Source organism: Gossypium arboreum, chromosome 8 (genome assembly GCF_025698485.1).
Source record: "Gossypium arboreum isolate Shixiya-1 chromosome 8, ASM2569848v2, whole genome shotgun sequence".
Taxonomy (NCBI): domain Eukaryota; kingdom Viridiplantae; phylum Streptophyta; class Magnoliopsida; order Malvales; family Malvaceae; genus Gossypium; species Gossypium arboreum.
This window is the reverse complement of record NC_069077.1, coordinates 17,346,573-17,363,091: the sequence shown is the minus strand read 5'-3', so window position 1 is coordinate 17,363,091 and position 16,519 is coordinate 17,346,573. Positions and strand designations below refer to the sequence as shown.

Below are 16,519 nucleotides of genomic sequence, written 5' to 3'. Positions count from 1 at the left end.
CTGATTATGCATTTGTGTTTTGCCTCTCAAAATTCTCAATTTTCATACTCTTTATATTGTTCCCAATCTTGATTATGCATTCTTTGTTAAAACTAGTTCTTTAGTCTTGTTTTTTCCCGTGCCCATAGATTGGAACAGGCAGCGTTGTATATTTGGCTGAATTTTTTCACTCATCCCCTGCAAGCAGGCAAAGCTTGCTCATTGTTGTCGGCTGACACAATCAGTTTGTAACAGTTCTGTACATTTGCACGTGGGGCACAACTCTAAATTTGTCCTACAAGATTGATTTATCTTACAGCCAGAAAGCCTTGAATCATAATCTGTTTTTAATATAGAAATAATCTGGAAATCTTATATGTAGTAATTCAATTAACGCATTTCTAGTTTCTTCTTTCGTTTTCCTCTCAAATATTGTCCTAAGCATAAACTTGTTGGTAATAACTGTTTTCTTCTTTCTTTTTATCTTTCTACTACTAAGTGTGACAGACCTAATAAGTACTTGGATTTTTCGCTTCTTGAATGCTCGAAAACCATTTAGTATCTCAAGATAAATTGACGGATATAGAAAATGTTCATGTACCAGGAATTTTAATGCCAATTAGGAATTTGTTTTTGTTGATATTATGCTGCAGTGAAAACATGATGGCTGGAGCTGATGTTGGATCATCCTTCTTTTTAGCTTTTTCTTGGTTTTATAATTACAACTCCACATCCGAACCTGGTTCAAGTTCTATGCAACAAAACTCAAATATGCCGCAAAGATGAGGAAACAGAAGCCTTCTATGAAGGGTTCAAATCAAATTGTATCGAAGCTTCTAAGGCCAAAGCAGCCTGAGAACAAACCCTCTGGTCCTAAGAAAGCAAAGGGACCGATCGTTTTGGAAGCCAGACGTGAGAAGAAGAATATCTTGATGGAAAAAAAACTTTTTGATTTTTCCAGGGTGCCTTTGCCGGGCGTTCGAAGAGTGGTACAAGTGGGGGATGCTGGTGATTGGCAATCCTCATGTTGCACCATTATGTATCGGAATATCCTCTTCCTATGAGTTCCAGCAGGGCTGGTGCTCGCATGGCATGGGAGAAAAATGAGCAATAGAGCATGTATAAAATTTGTTCTGAGACTTACAGCTGAGAGTCATGATCTCTCTCAACCAGTTGATTTGAAGGACCATTGCGCTAGGCATGGGACAAACAATTTTGTTACAATCAAGCTTGTACTTTACTCCATGAACTACCTTCAACTCGCCCGTCATCACTCTCCTTAACTTCAAACCTGATGGCGAAAGCACCTTGTTATAATCCGATTTAGCGAACTCCGCAAGTTGCGTCATGCGGGGACTAGTTATGTCTTTTATCGGTCCCTATTCTCTGACTAAACTCGCCTTCCTAGCATCGGAAAAACCCAAAGAAAGGATTGTGAGGAAACCAGGCAGAGAACAAAACCTAAGTTTTCCTCTTTCTTTATTTGTAAAATCCAACCTAATTGATTTTGTTTTCATTTTTTTCAATATTGGTAGCGGGGGCTATTTCAGTGTTTTGGTTGTTGATTAATCATTTAAATTTATAGCTCTTTATTTGGTTTCCAGACTGTCCTTGATGATTGTTGCATTTATTATGGTAACATGGTAACACCACTCAACTTCGTATTGCTGGATTGCCATATTAAAGCAGTTGATGTACAACTGTGATATATATGATAGTTAGCTGTGGTTATAACCCTTTTTAACTATTTTTACTTTGTTACAACAAATTTGTCACTTGAGATTTTATCAAATGTGTTTACAGTTTTGGTAACAGCAGTCTACACTTTGGACAAAACTTTATGAACCATCAGGTGAAATTAAATAAACATTTTAAAAAAAAATGTTAATATGGATAAATACAAAAATTCAAATAAACCCATTTATTTTATGACGGCAACGGAAGGTACAATATCTAAAACATTGATAAGATTAGTAAATTGTACAAATTAAGAAGAAGGTGAATACAAATACTGCCTCAAGTATTAAATTTATTTATATATTTAAATTTAAAAAAAAAAGAGTTAAATTACTTTCCGGCAATGAGTTTGGCGATGGTAGTGGTTTGGAAGCAATGGCCGAGACCAAAGTGAGCGACGAGTAACCAAACAAAGGTAATAAGCTCCCCACCTTTACCTATTTGCTCAACGTGTGCACTTGGTCTGCATTGGGTTGCAGCATAGGAGAGTAAATCCACCCATACCTTGCTTATTAACAGCCACTTTCCGTTTTCAAATTTATCCAGCTCTCTGGCCAGTCTGCATGCATCAAACAGCACCGACTTACTTCGATCTCCCTTGAGATGCACAGGTTTAATGTCTGTGTTCACGCCATAAATTATTTCACAGGCCCTTTTATCATTTTCTCCTGCTCCTAACTCGTTTCTTTCAAACAACCTGTGAGCCTCAGCAAGAGTGTCTTGGAATCTTATTTTGGCAAGACCTACCACGGTGGGCATCATAGATGGGCGCATGACCAGAAGATATAACATGTAATCTGACAGAAGCTTACTAGTGATCTTATGCGGTGCCGGTGACGATGGCGATGGCAATGACGATGACGGTGACGATGATGCTGATTGTGATGGCGAGTCATTGTGGTAGCAAAGGTCAGTGGCAATGTGCCACAAAATAATCCTCTCATCGAGTTCTGCCTCATGGCTCATAAATTCACTCCAGTCAATGTGGCTGTACTCACCTGACATTAGAACCCGTTCCCCTCTACTTGAAGATATTCGCTTAGCAACATGTTTAGAAAGTAGTGCTTCTTTAGATTTTTCTTTGATCTCCTTAAAGATGATGTCCCATAAATCTTTAGCGAGCGGCTCATGTGACACATAAGCCATTTCATCCAAAAACTCCTGAAAGCCCATCTTTTTAGCGATGGGTTCTGGAATGTGGCAAAGTTTGCTGACAAAAGAGAGGGGCAAGAGTATTAGCTTCAGCTTTCCCACCAAGTTGGCAACTAGATTCAGGCAGCCCTCGCACTACCTTCAAGTCCGAAATTGGGTCCCACCAACTGGTGAATTTCAGCATTGTGGTTGGACTACTTTTCCGGCAATACCTTAAGAAATTGTGTCCTGAGACAGACCCAGACCATCTGCGAAACAAGGGTGTAGCCAAGACTAATACTTCATTTCCTGGACTCCTGTACCAACTAGACTTGGTGAGAGCAAGAAAGCAGCGGTAGATAAGCTCCGAAGGCTTTAAAGCAGGATGAACAGGGGAAGCAAAAGTCCAATCAGAGAAAAAGAGCATTAGGAAGGCTACAAATTCCATGGCAAGGGCACCCAGGAGCAAGCTGTAGGTGATTTTCACATTAAATGGGTCGTATTTACTTTGGTTGGTATGGAAATGGAAGAGCGCAAGAGCCACTAAAATTGACCCACAGGCTATGATTCGGAAAACATAGCCTACCCTGGAATGCATTATCATCATCTTGGTATAGAAAACCCCATACAAGAAGTTGAGTTCAACCTCTATGACTCTTAGTGCATCTTCCAGAGTCCTCACCTCGAAGAATTCTCGGCTCTCTTTCCGCGCGTGTATGCTAAACATGAGATCCACAACAAGGCCCTTGAAGGTTTCAAAAAAGTGATAAGCGTAATGCAACACTTCTAAATCACTCAAGTTGTCTTGCTTCACATCTTCGGCTTCTTTCTCAGGCTGTTCTAGTGTTATGGTTTTCGTGGGAAGGTGGCCATCCCTCATACAAGCAAATTTGTCCATAAGCAGTGCATAATCGGGGCCCGGATCTTCTTTTTGGAGCAAGGAGTTGCGGAAGCTGTCGGTGCTTGCCCGGTACAAAGCCCAAATCCGCTCAGAATACTTGATGACTCCGGCAATAAACATGAGGAATGTGGGCAACTGCAGCTTGTTGTGGGAAAGGGATTGAAAGAAGACATAGGTAGAAGCTACGGCTTGGAGAATGAGGCTAAGCATGTGCCTTTGCCAGAGTTCATTATCTTCAAGAGAAAAGGCTGTGATGGGATCAGGACAGCCAAGGTGCAGTAAGAGAAATGGAGCCCAAAATGCCAAAAGATCATTTTCTTCCTTACCGGAAGAATCACATGGGCTGCGTACGTTGTTGCTTATGAGACCGATAGCAAAATTAGCAGTTGCATCAGCGATCAAGTAAGCACACCAGATGATCAGAATCAAGCCTCTGTCCCTTGTGGATCTTCTGAATGGGGCCACCAATGTGAGGAAGCTCTGCAACATGAGGCTAAAGAGAAGAGCCCCTACGATATTCCAACGCTCCCACACCTTCTTGATAAATATTAGAGCGACTGTTAGACCCGGAACGAGCTTCAACATTTCCTGCCTTCTCTTTCTCTCTCAGTTCTCTTGTTATGTATAAGGACAGTAAAACTACACCGACCGCCAATCAACACACACACACACATATATATTTTCATCGTCTCCATCTCTTGCTTTCGGTTTTTATTTTTATTTTTATTTTTTATTTTTTATTTCAAAGAAACCACGCTTTTGCCTTTTACTTTTTAAGAGATTTTTTTGGGTAATTTACTAAAAAAGCCCTTTTATTTTGTTTTTTATGGAAATGGTCCGACTTTTTCATTATTTATAGGAAATGACCATTTTCTCTGAAAGAGCGTCCACGTCAAGACGAAGTCAGGGTACGTGTCAGCAAAACGCTTCCTTAGGGGAGTGTTTTGCCCCAAACGGTCATATGACCGTTTGAACTCCAACGGTAAAAAAAAAAAACTATAAAAGGCCCCTCCCCCTTTCATTTTTTCACACAATAGTTCTCTCACAATTCTCTCTAAATTCTTTCAAAATTCTCTCAAACTTCTCTCAATTTTTGTCAAAGTTGTCTCTAATTTTTGTAAAAAAAAACTGTGTTTAATTTTTTTTGAATTAGTTTTATTTTTTAAATTACAAAAATATTCGATCGTGTTAGTAATGGCCGGATAATTAATTTGTCTCGATACGAAACACATCTCCGTCGATCAAATGACAACTGTAAGTGACAAGTTTATTTAATTGTTGAATAGTATTTAATTTTTTTTCATTTATGCAATTTTAATTAATATTTATTTTATAATCTTTTTATAACAGTCTGTAGATCAGGTGTTGCAATGCTATATCTGTAATATGTCTGGTCCTCCATTGCCATTGATAGAGAATTACCTGTGAGAAGCGGGTTTTTGGCACGTGGCCACGATAGGTCGGGGGTGCAAGTTGGACCCGAAACTAATTAGTGCATTGATAGAGAGGTGGAGACCCGAGACGCACACTTTCCATCTTCCATGCAGAGAGTGTACTATCACTCCAGAAGACGTGCAATTGCAATTGGGGTTGCCGGTAGATGGGTACGCAGTCACCGGGTCCTCTCAATCTGCTGATTGGGGGGCCGTATGCTACAAGCTTTTGGGTGCTATTCCGGATAATATTAACGGAGGTCGGATCAAGATGGGCTAGTTACAAGACACATTTCTGGAGCCGGATAATGATTTGACTAAATTATAAAGAATACGATATGCTCGGGCATATATTCTTGAGATGATTGGAGATTATTTGATGCCAGACTTGTCACAAAACCGCGTACATATGAGATGGCTGCTGAAACTTATTGATTTTAGAGCAACATGTGAATTAAGTTGGGGGTCTGTCGTGTTAGCAATACTGTATAGGGAGATGTGCGGGGCGATGCGACCGAATAAAGCCAAAATCGGAGGATGTCTATCACTACTGCAATCATGGGCACGGTTTCGCTTTCCATTTTTACGTCCTCGGGTGAACCACCCATATACATTCCCACTAATAACGAGGTAAATTTTATATTAGATTTTACAATTATTACGTAGATTTAAAATATAATTGTATGCTAAAAAATTATTTAATTAGGAGGAACCATTCAGCGAGTTATGTTGGAATACCCACATCTTTTGAAGATATACGGGTTCTATTAGACCAACAGTTGGAAGCACAAATAAGTATTAAATAAAATATATATACATAATAAAATAATCGTTTCGTATTTAGTATTTATTATTTAGTATTACCTATATAACTAATATTTTTATCATGTTCATATAGTTTCAATGGACAACATACGAGGATCCGACAATTCGGGCAGTAAATCCGGATGATTTTTTTCAAAATCCGAACATTTGGCATGTGAAAGTCCCATTGGTAAACTATGCTATCGTGGAGATGCACTAGTCAGATAGGGTATTGCGGTAATTTGGATTCCGACAACCGATTCCCGTGGAACCTGAGGTGCTCAATGATGAGCACAAAGTCAAATTACGGCTATTGAATACGGATTGGCCAAGACACTGGTCAGAATATATCGAAATGTGGGAAAATCGTTATGACTATATACCTACTCAGGAACCGATCATTGTTCCTGAGTTAGCATGCGTGCTAGAATACATGCCATGATTTAGGATCTATGGCAAGCCATATTTACTGTTGGAAGAGGAGAGGCGATGACAAATTCGTGTGCAAAGGGAACGGCGGGGCCTTTTAAATCCAAGAAGAAGGGATGACGGCGCGGGCCCATCAACAGTGCCCACACAGCCACCTAGGCCAACACTTCAACTGACGACACCCATATCACAGCCTTTTCAGATTATGCCAGGTGCGTATCCTAACCCTTATATGTATCCTAACCCTTTTATGTTTCCTTTTCCCAGTCTTATAGCAGGTTGGAATGCATGGTCCGGTTCATCTCCGTTCCTAATTACTCCAAGTCAACCGCTGATCAATAGGCCACCGTCGCATGAGGGATCGCACGAGGCGTCGTCGGGGAGCTCTTTTTTTTACCATTCCCCATCACCTTATGAGATTCACTTTTTACCATTCCCCATCACCTTATGAGATTCAAACACCTCCACCATGGGTGATGCAAACACCTCCGTATTCATTATTCTATCAAGGTGGGTCATCCCCCCAACACCCACAACCAGATCCCCTTCCGGAGGAACCACAATCCTCACTAGAGCAACTACAACCCTCGCCGGAAGCTGAACCAAGGAGAAATCGAGAGCGTAACTGTCGACGACCCCCATGTGGCACAGATTTCGACCGGCACCAACATTGATTTTTTTAATATATTTATAGAAACTTTTTTTTATATAGTTTCATATAATAAAATAAAAGTTGTTTTAATATTTTAATTGTACTTTACTTTTTTAATTTTAATACAATAAATGTTCTTTTAAATTAGCCAAGAATTTTTATTAAAATAAATGTTATTTTGACTACGGCAATATTTTTAATAAAATATAAATAATACAACATAATTTTATTACGACAACTATCAGCTATTCCGATTTGGACATGATCGAGTTATATGACCTGGGTTCCTACACCATCTGCACAACCTCTGTTGGTTCGTTCTTTCTCGTATATTCATATTGTTACGTATTCTAGTCGAGAAAGGTTGACGCTTTGGTTTGCGACGTAATTCTCTATCCGGTAACAGCTTAAACGGAGCAAGTGATACAGACGGCCACTTACGTTCATCTGGGATCGGTGGGAATACGTGTCTCCGTTGTACATGTATTCTATTTTGTACACTTGGTCGACATACGTCATGGGATTCAGACGAAGATTCTAACAAGATGCAATTACATGAGCGCATGGATAAGGTAGTGCGTCAAACACCCCATAGTCGCATGTCCTATTTCTCAAGTGTACATGATATTGCCTGCCAATAATACCTTGGTTCGGTCTGTCAAACTCCGTTACACGAAACAATAGGTTGTCGCGATCATGACACACTGTGTGCATAGTGTTGGCTCGTGCCTTCGCCTTGTTAATCTCTCGCAATACCTTCGCGCACCATACATGGCCTCCTGCATTTGGCCTTTATAACTGGCTGCTCGCTTTGGAAATAGTGTCGCTAAATGAAAATATGTCTTTCGTACAAAAATTGTTATTGGCAAATGACGCTTTCCTTTTAGAACAAAATTTATACATTCAGCCAGGTTTGAGGTCATATGACCATATCATAGGCTGCCGTTGTATGCTTGTGTCCACTGTTCAAAAGGTATGTTACAAAGGTAGTCTGCGCCTTATTCGTTAACTGAACGCAAAACCACTAACATCTCATGAAAACAGTCATTACTTATCTCATATCCAGCCAATATAAGTTGATAACGAAAATTACATACCACTTATCCATTCAGAATAAATTGAATATTACAAATGAAATTATATTAATAGAGATTAAATACCCATGTTGGTCACTTGTTGTCGTTCAGTTGTAGATCGATATTGTCCATAGTAGTTGGACGCAACATGCCTTAGGCAATACTGATGGTGTGTGCGATGCCATTGGCTTCCTTGTCGCTCAATTGTGGCTAGTATTCTAGTGCCACGATCCGATATAACGCATATATCAGGTTGGGGGCAGACATGCCTCCTTAATCTAGAAAGAAAGAAATCCCAGTCATCAGCTGACTCTCCCGGTGTTATTGCAAACGCAATTGGAAAAACACTAAACCTTAACCCTAAAATAATCAAAAACCCTAACCCTAAAAAACCTAAAACCTAATTTAATTGATTTTTTTAATTTCATAGTTAATTTAATTAATTAACCCTCAACTTTAATTAAATTAATTTTTCCTTAAAAATACTAAAACCTTAAACCACTAAAACCCTAATCCTAAAATAATCAAAAACCTCAACCCTAAAAAACTTTAAACCCTAATTTAATTGATTTTTTAATTTCATAGTTAATTTAATTAATTAACCCTCAACTCTAATTAAATTAATTTTTCCATTAAAAAATACTAAAATCCTAAACCATTAAAACCCTACTCTTAAAATAATCAAAAACCCTAACCTTAAAAACCCTAAACCCTAATTTAATTGATTTTTTAATTTCATATTTAATTTAATTAACTAACCCTCACCTCTAATTAAATTAATTTTTCCTTAAAAACATTAAAACATTAAAACCTTAAACCACTAAAATCCTAATCCTAAAATAATCAAAAACCCTAACCTTAAAAAACCTTAAACCCTAATTTAATTGATTTTTTTAATTTCATAGTTAATTTAATTAATTAACCCTCGACTCTAATTAAATTAATTTTCCCCTTAAAAATGCTAAAACCCTAAACCATTAAAACCCTAAACCACTAAACCCAACCCTAAAATAATAAAAAAACCTAACCCTAAAAAAAGGGGCAAAACGTTCCCTTAGGGAAGCGTTACCCTGACTTCGCGCTAACGTGGACGTGCTTTTAGGGAAAATAGTCCTTTCCTGTAAATAATGAAAAAGTCAGACCATTTCGATAAATAACAAAATAAAAGGGCTTTTTTTAGTAAATTGCCCGATTTTTTCGAATATATATTTTATTGTGCTTATTTATTAATTGTTTTAGAATATATATATGAAATGTATTACCAGCCACTAATTTGATTAACAAACAACTCTACCAACCTAAAAAAAGAATTTTTGACGTGTCCAATTGACAGTTCGGTTCTTGATATTTTTGGGTCCTAGGTAAAACAATAAAATGGGATTTTAAATTCCTTAAAAGTTGGTATAAAAAAATTTTTGACCCCTTAAAAGTTGGTAAAATTTTTTTTTTAATTTAAAAGTTCAAAAAAGTTTTTAGGCCCCTTAAAAACTAGGAAATAATACTTTAGACTCCTTTCAACCTTGGGCCCTGGGCAGCCGCACCTCTAGATAGGGGTGAGCAAAATCCGATTCGATTCGAAAAACTCGATAAAAAATTCAAATTTTGAATTAAATAGTTCGAGTTATTTGAGTTAATCAAGTTATTCGGATCAACTCGAATAAAAAATTAAATTTTTCGGTTTAACTCGAATATAAATTACACAATTCGAGTTATCCGAAAATCCGAATAAGAAAAGACAAAACTACATAGTTTTGATAAATGTTTACTTTATTAAAAGTTAAAATTCAAAATAATTAAGTTAAAAGGTAAAACTACGTCGTTTTGATAAATGTTTACTCATTAAGTTAAAAGACTAAATTATTATATTATTCATGTAGTTAAATAATCTTGTACTTCATCTACTAGTTAAATAATCTATCCATCTAAACAGAACATTAAGTATAAATAATAGGATTCGTTAACTCGACTTGATTTGACTCGAAATTTTTTGACTCGATTTGATTTGATTCGAAAAAATTTCAAATTGAGTTCGGTTGCTAAAATAGGATTTGTCAACTCGACTAACTCGAAAATTTTTGACTCGATTCGACTCGACTCGATCGAATACTCACCCCTACCTCTAGACGACCCTAGGGTCGGGCCTGCCAATTGCTAAATGAGATTTGTTTATGAGAATTACTTATATAACATAATAATTTCAATATTTCAAATTGAAATTGATTATGAGTGCATAACTAATTTCAAGTGTAATAACCCGTTTTTCAGTGGTGACGGAATAGTAGTTTCAGAACCAAAATTTTTTGTTGTGACTGCTCGTAAATATTATTTATAGAATATTTATAGAGTCATTAGGGTCTTATTAAAATTTTGTTAAAAATTTTAACGTTTAGATAAATAGTTAAAGAAAAGGACTAATTTGTAAAAGGTACAAAATTTAACAATTATTGGAATTAGGTGATTTATTAGATTAATTAATAAAGGAAGGAGGGTTTATAAAGCAATTATACCTTTATTAATTGATAATGGATGGTAATTAGAACTAAAATTGAGTAAAATATGTTGAAATGTCAATTTTGTAAATAAGTTAAAATTAAAACAAAACATGATTGAAGAAAATGTCATCATCTTATTCATTTTTCATAGTTTTTCAAAAAGCAATCATGAAAGGTTAAGTTTGGAGGTTCCGCTAGTTCACTCCCAATAATTTTTTGAGCCTATTTTTAATAAATTTTATGTTTTTGAGATCGTTGCAATTAGGTCCAGCTACTCCGTACCTCTGTTTTCAAACCTGTTAAAATTTTTAGAAGTTTCCATTGATGAATCTTGAATTTCTTGATGATAACTATGTGTTTGAAGCTTTGATGTGATTTTTGGTTGTTTTATAAAGTTATTTTAGTTGGTTTTAATTAAAGGATTAAAATGTTAAAATCACATAGTTAATTGGTGAATAAAAGGTGTTTTATGGAATGTTTGGAAGTTTTGAACATTTCGCTAGTATGCTGAGTCTTTAGAAAGGGTTAATTTGATGATTTTTGGGTTAAGAGACTAAATTACATTAATTATAAAAGTTTAGGGTAATTGTGTAAATTTTAAAAATAAAAGGGTATAATATATAGAATCAATTGAAATATGAAATGTAAACTAATAATTGAGAAATCTTACATTTTAGATCAAGACCCTGTTGACTTACATGGAAAAGAAAAAATTACGGAATAGTCCCTGAACTTTTGCAACTATTACAACTTAGTCCAGGTAAGTTCATTCGGTTTGTAATTTAATATTTATATGAATTGTATGATGATATGATATGAAATAGTGGATATTAATTGTTCAATTGATGATGTAAAGTTGTTTGGGAAAATGTTATTAAATTTCGATATTTAGGCCGAATGAACGCGAGATAGAGTACAATTGAATGACAGCGTGTAATGCGGGGATTGGATTGGAGATTGATGTGGTGTGCTTATTATATATTTTTCCAGAGTATAATGAGGTTCAACAATTTTTGCAAACCCTTGTGTTATACTATCCTATTATGGCGTGTTATGGAGGAGGATGTATAGCCTATAGGCTAGGCACTTATTGTTGAGGCGTGTTATCGGTTGGATTAGCTCTTAGGAGCGTTTGGCGTGTTATCGGTTGGATTAGCTCTTATAAGCATTTGACATGTTTCGGTTGGACTACTATGGTATTATAACTTGTTTAATAACTTTGAAAGGCATGACATGTACTTGACATATTGAATTGACACTATTGTAGACATGTATGTTTTCCCAGAGATTATTATTTGAGCTTTGAATTGAAATATGTAAGTCATCTGTATGTATTATGGATGACAAGAAACATTTGTTGTTTGTATTATATTGGTTAAATTGTTATATTTTCTTCGATAAGATTTATTGTTTCTGTCCATTGAACTTACTAAGCTTCAATAAGTTTACTTGTGTTAATTTCTATTTCTTGTAGATACTTTTGAAGGTTGGACAATCGGATCATCAATCGAGTCACACTATCCATCCGTTTTCGGTAGTTTTTGAATGTTTGTTTTGGATTATATGGCATGTAATAGGCTTGTTATGTCATTACTTTTGTTTTGGTATGTAAATATAAATAGTGTGCTTAAGTGCAAGTTGATAACATGAACACCACTGTAATGATCTTGATGTTCATTTGGTAAATGTTTAGTTGATAACTTATGATGAGTTCTGAATGATGGAAGATGTATTTGGTACAAATTTTTAGCATATGTATGACTAATAGATTATATTGAATTGTTGTGAATTAAGGTGCCTATGATAGGCAGAGTGGTTAGAAGTTTAAGTTGTGTGAACTGACATGTTTTGGTTGATTATTTGTATTGTTGTATAAGTATGTATACTTGTGGTACCATTGATGGTATATAGGTTAGGCACTTAAGTTGATTGAATTAGCATGATTTGACTTTGTTTAATGGCATTTTGAATATGTCCAATGGCTGGTAAATAGGTTACTTAGTGTCCAAGAAATCTTGAAATGATAAACTTGATGTTTAAGGTTCATTTAGGTGCACACGGCTTGGACCACGGGCTGCCACACGATCGTGTGCCACACACGATTGGAGACACAATCGTGTGTATTATGTTAGTGTGTTAAACGACCCAGCACATAGCCTGCAACACAGCCGTGTGTCACAAGTTAGAGAGTTACACGGTCTGGCACACGGCCTGCGACACGATCGTGTGACCCAACTCAGTGAGTTACACGGGTAGAGACACGGGCTGGGATATGGTCGTGTGTCCCTTGTTTTTGAAATTTTTCATATTTTCTTGAAATTTCTTGATTTGTCTCAAATTAGTCCTTAAAGCTCGATTTAAGCCTCACGGATGTAAGTTATCATAGTAATTCAATTACTTTATGGTATTTGGGAAATTATAATGTAATGATTATGATTTTACTTGTTTATTTCTGTTAATTTGATGTAGCATTCCTGTAACTCTATTCCGATGACAGATATGGGTTAGGGGTGTTACATCAAGAATAACTAGTTAAAGGGTGTTACATCAATAATAACTAGTTAAGACATAGATTGACTTGATATGTTAAAAATGATTACACCTTTTAATTACGTGTTACATAAAAAAACTTTTTAAAAAATTTATGACTGATGTTATAGATGATCAAAAGTAATATATTTTAATGGTGAAAAAAAGTAATATATTTGTTATACAATGAATACAGAACACGTCATGTGTTATAGCTCACCAGTTACATAGTTCTATCTTACTCGTCCATATCTTTTGGGGTACGAGTGTTCGCCACTTACATGGTTTTACACTATTCGCTTATATCCTTTGGGGCATCTGGAATACGTGTAACCCCTAAAGGGGTAATTGTCACCATGCATGGCACCTAGCTACCCCTAGCACATCACATCATAGAACCGTGTCTTATATATTATTCAATTAAGCTACTCTAAAATGGACACAAGAAAATAAACACTCAATAATTTAGTGCAGTAGGTGTGGACATACTTTCGACCATCAGAAAAACCAAAAAATGAAAATGGCTCACCTAAATGAGAATTTACCGACCAATTTATCGTCAAACTGAGGTTGAATATTTGACGTTGGTAGTCAACCCCAAGAGATGGATCTTTTTGCTAGATGGTTTGCAGACCAACTAGAGAACTTAGGTAGCTCAAGATATTGAGGTACCTCTAATTTTTTTATTTTAATTTTCTTTCTGATCAGGAGGCACTACAATAACAACTAGTAAGTTTGCAGAAATAGATACGACTAATGAAGGAGAAGATGTCGCATCAAAATATAAGGCTTGAGCAACAACAATTATATCATTAGGAGTTGCTGAGGAAAAATAAGGAGATGAGGAGGAAACTATAGTTAGATCATTCCGATCTCTAGGGTAATGTCATGCCTCTACAGGAGGAAGATTTTGGAATGTATGCAAGGCCGTGGTAACAAAAGAAGGTTGGTTTATGTAGGGATGTGCAAGCATTACATCCTGATGTCCAAGATATAGACTTGCTTTTTTGCTCTAACAATCCCTTGGCTCTGGAGGTTGCAGCTGTGGGATTGCCATCAGAGTTCAAGGTACCGGAGGAGATGTTTGAAGGAAGAATGGACCCATGGCAACATCTCATGCAATACACCAATTACATAAATGTGTTGGGAGCTTCAGATGTAATGAAGTGCAAAGCTTTTTCGATGACTCTCAAGGGAAGAGCGAAGGATTGGTAATTGTCTTTGCCACAAAATTCTATTAGAAGTTTCACACAATTGGGTCAAATTTTTTTGGGAAGATTTCGTGCTCACAGAATGATAATGAACACATCAATAGAATTAATGTCAGTGAAGTAGAGGGAAGGGGAGTCCTTATAGGACAATGTAAAGCAATTTCATGCAGCGAATTTAAACATGAAAAATTTAGAGGATCAGTGGGCCATTGATGCCTCCTTCATCATGGGGGTCCAAAATGAGTATGTCTAGTACTGATTCATAAACAATAGCTCGTAAAGCCTGGTGGATTTATATGGGATAGCACACAAGTTCACCAAAGCTGAGGAGATAAAAAGAGTAGCTCATAATACTTTTCAAAAAGAGGATAGGCAATATAAAGGTCATCAAAATGTTTACAGTTAGTAGGGTTCTGACCCACAGGGCTTGCTAGTCCAAGGTGAGGGATAACATAAAAGTTATTCTTAATGAGGATCTCGTAGAGGTTTTTAGATGGTACAAGCGAAATATATGAGAAGATAGATTCCCCAAGGTAGATTCAAAACTTATATCTCCTTGTGTTTATATCCTTAGTCAGTTTAAGAATTTGGGCATCTTGTCAACCCCCCTCCCGCGCCTATACAACCTAGTCAAATGAGAAATAATTTGAAGGATAGGTGCAATTTCCATAACGATAAAAGGCACAAAATGGAAGACTACTTTTCTTTGAATGGTGCTATTGAGGAGGCTCTTTGGAATGGTGAGTTAAAGGAATTTATAGCACATGATGCTTCAGTGTTCGGATAAGGTTCATGATGTTAAGATAAGGGAAAATAGTAGATTAATGGCACAATATATGCCATTATTGGTATTGATGAAGAATAGGCTACATCTAATATGAAAAAAAAAAGCTCATTTGAGAAGCATAATGTCTATTGGAATAGTCAAGAAGTCACATCAACAGGAAAAATGGTAGGTAGAATTCAGCATAAAAGATAAAGATTTAGTTTGTGATGTTTATAATAAAGATTGCAAGTTTCGAGGTTAAAAATAATTTGGTGGGTAGTAAGGTGTCGTTGAAGTTTTGACTTGGGAAGCCTATCAAAAGATGGGGTTGAAAGAATAGGCTTTAAAGAGGGCGAGCCCTTTGTATTGCTTCACCAATTATCCGATGGATGTTAAAGGATGTATTACTTTGCTTGTTACCCTAGAGTGTGTTTAGTTTTTCGTAATAGACTATCCTATAGCTTATAATACTATTTTTGGTCGTCCTATTATGAGGACGACTAAATTGATGATCGTTACTTTCTGCATAAATATTAAATTTCCTACCAGGATGGGGGTGAGATTCATGAAGTCTGATAAGCATTTGGCCAAACAATGCCACATGTCTATGAAATAGACCCACAAACAAAAATCAAGAGGTCAAGGTTCGCAACAATGCAATGAAGCTGACTAGGTGATGGGGTTAGAGGATTTGGATACAAGAAATTGCAAAGCTTCTTGCAAACTGGAGACGATAGAAGCCATGGAGACTCTTCACTTGTTATATGATGATGTTGAAAGTTTGCTAGAATATTGGAGGTGTTAATGAGAAAGGAAAAGGAAAGTTTAGGAAGGTGTTTATAAAGAAACTTAGATACCTTCGCATGGTCTGCGAAAGATATGCCAAGAGTGGATCCTAAGGTCATTGTCCATAGAAAAGATAAAGTTCTTTTTACCAGTGTTAGGAGCTATAAGGCAAGAGGTGGACAAGTTGTTGTTATCAAGATTTATCGGAGAAGTAAAGTACCTTGCATGGCTTTTGAATGTAGTCATGGTGAAAAAATCTAACAACAAGTGGAGAATGAACATTAACTTTACTAAACTCAATAAGGCATGTCTTAAGGACAATTTTCCTCTACTAAGATTGACAAATTAGTAGATGCGTCATCAGGGCATAAGTTTATGAGTTTCATGGATGCATTTTCTGGCTATAACCAGATTTTTTTGGCAAAGGAAGATCAACAAAAAAATACTTTTATAATAGATGTGGGTCTTTTTTACTATCGAGTCATACCTTTTGGGTTGAAGAATCAGGGGTGACTTACCAGCATTTAGTGAATAAGATTTTCAGGGAGTAGATTGGTCTCTACATTGATGATATGTTAGTAAAGAGCAATACT

The 16,519-nt window shown here is 36.3% G+C and overlaps 2 protein-coding genes across 2 annotated transcripts; both read right to left on the bottom strand.

Moving 5' to 3' along the window:
* Window positions 1–1,891: 1,891 nt before the first annotated feature.
* Window positions 1,892–2,946, bottom strand: LOC108469441 (uncharacterized). Its single transcript, XM_017770323.2, has one exon. The coding sequence runs from the start codon at window positions 2,887–2,889 to the stop codon at window positions 2,047–2,049; it is 843 nt and encodes a 280-aa protein (XP_017625812.1). The 5' UTR covers window positions 2,890–2,946; the 3' UTR covers window positions 1,892–2,046.
* LOC108468788 (uncharacterized) lies at window positions 2,894–4,395 on the bottom strand. Its single transcript, XM_017769645.2, has one exon. The coding sequence runs from the start codon at window positions 4,331–4,333 to the stop codon at window positions 2,894–2,896; it is 1,440 nt and encodes a 479-aa protein (XP_017625134.1). The 5' UTR covers window positions 4,334–4,395.
* Between the last annotated feature and the right edge of the window lie 12,124 nt (window positions 4,396–16,519).

What these genes read in the sequence shown, in the direction of transcription:
- LOC108468788 (XM_017769645.2), bottom strand. Translation starts at nt 4,333, where the DNA reads ATGTTGAAGCTCGTTCCGGGTCTAACAGTCGCTCTAATATTTATCAAG.
- LOC108469441 (XM_017770323.2), bottom strand. Translation starts at nt 2,889, where the DNA reads ATGGGCTTTCAGGAGTTTTTGGATGAAATGGCTTATGTGTCACATGAG.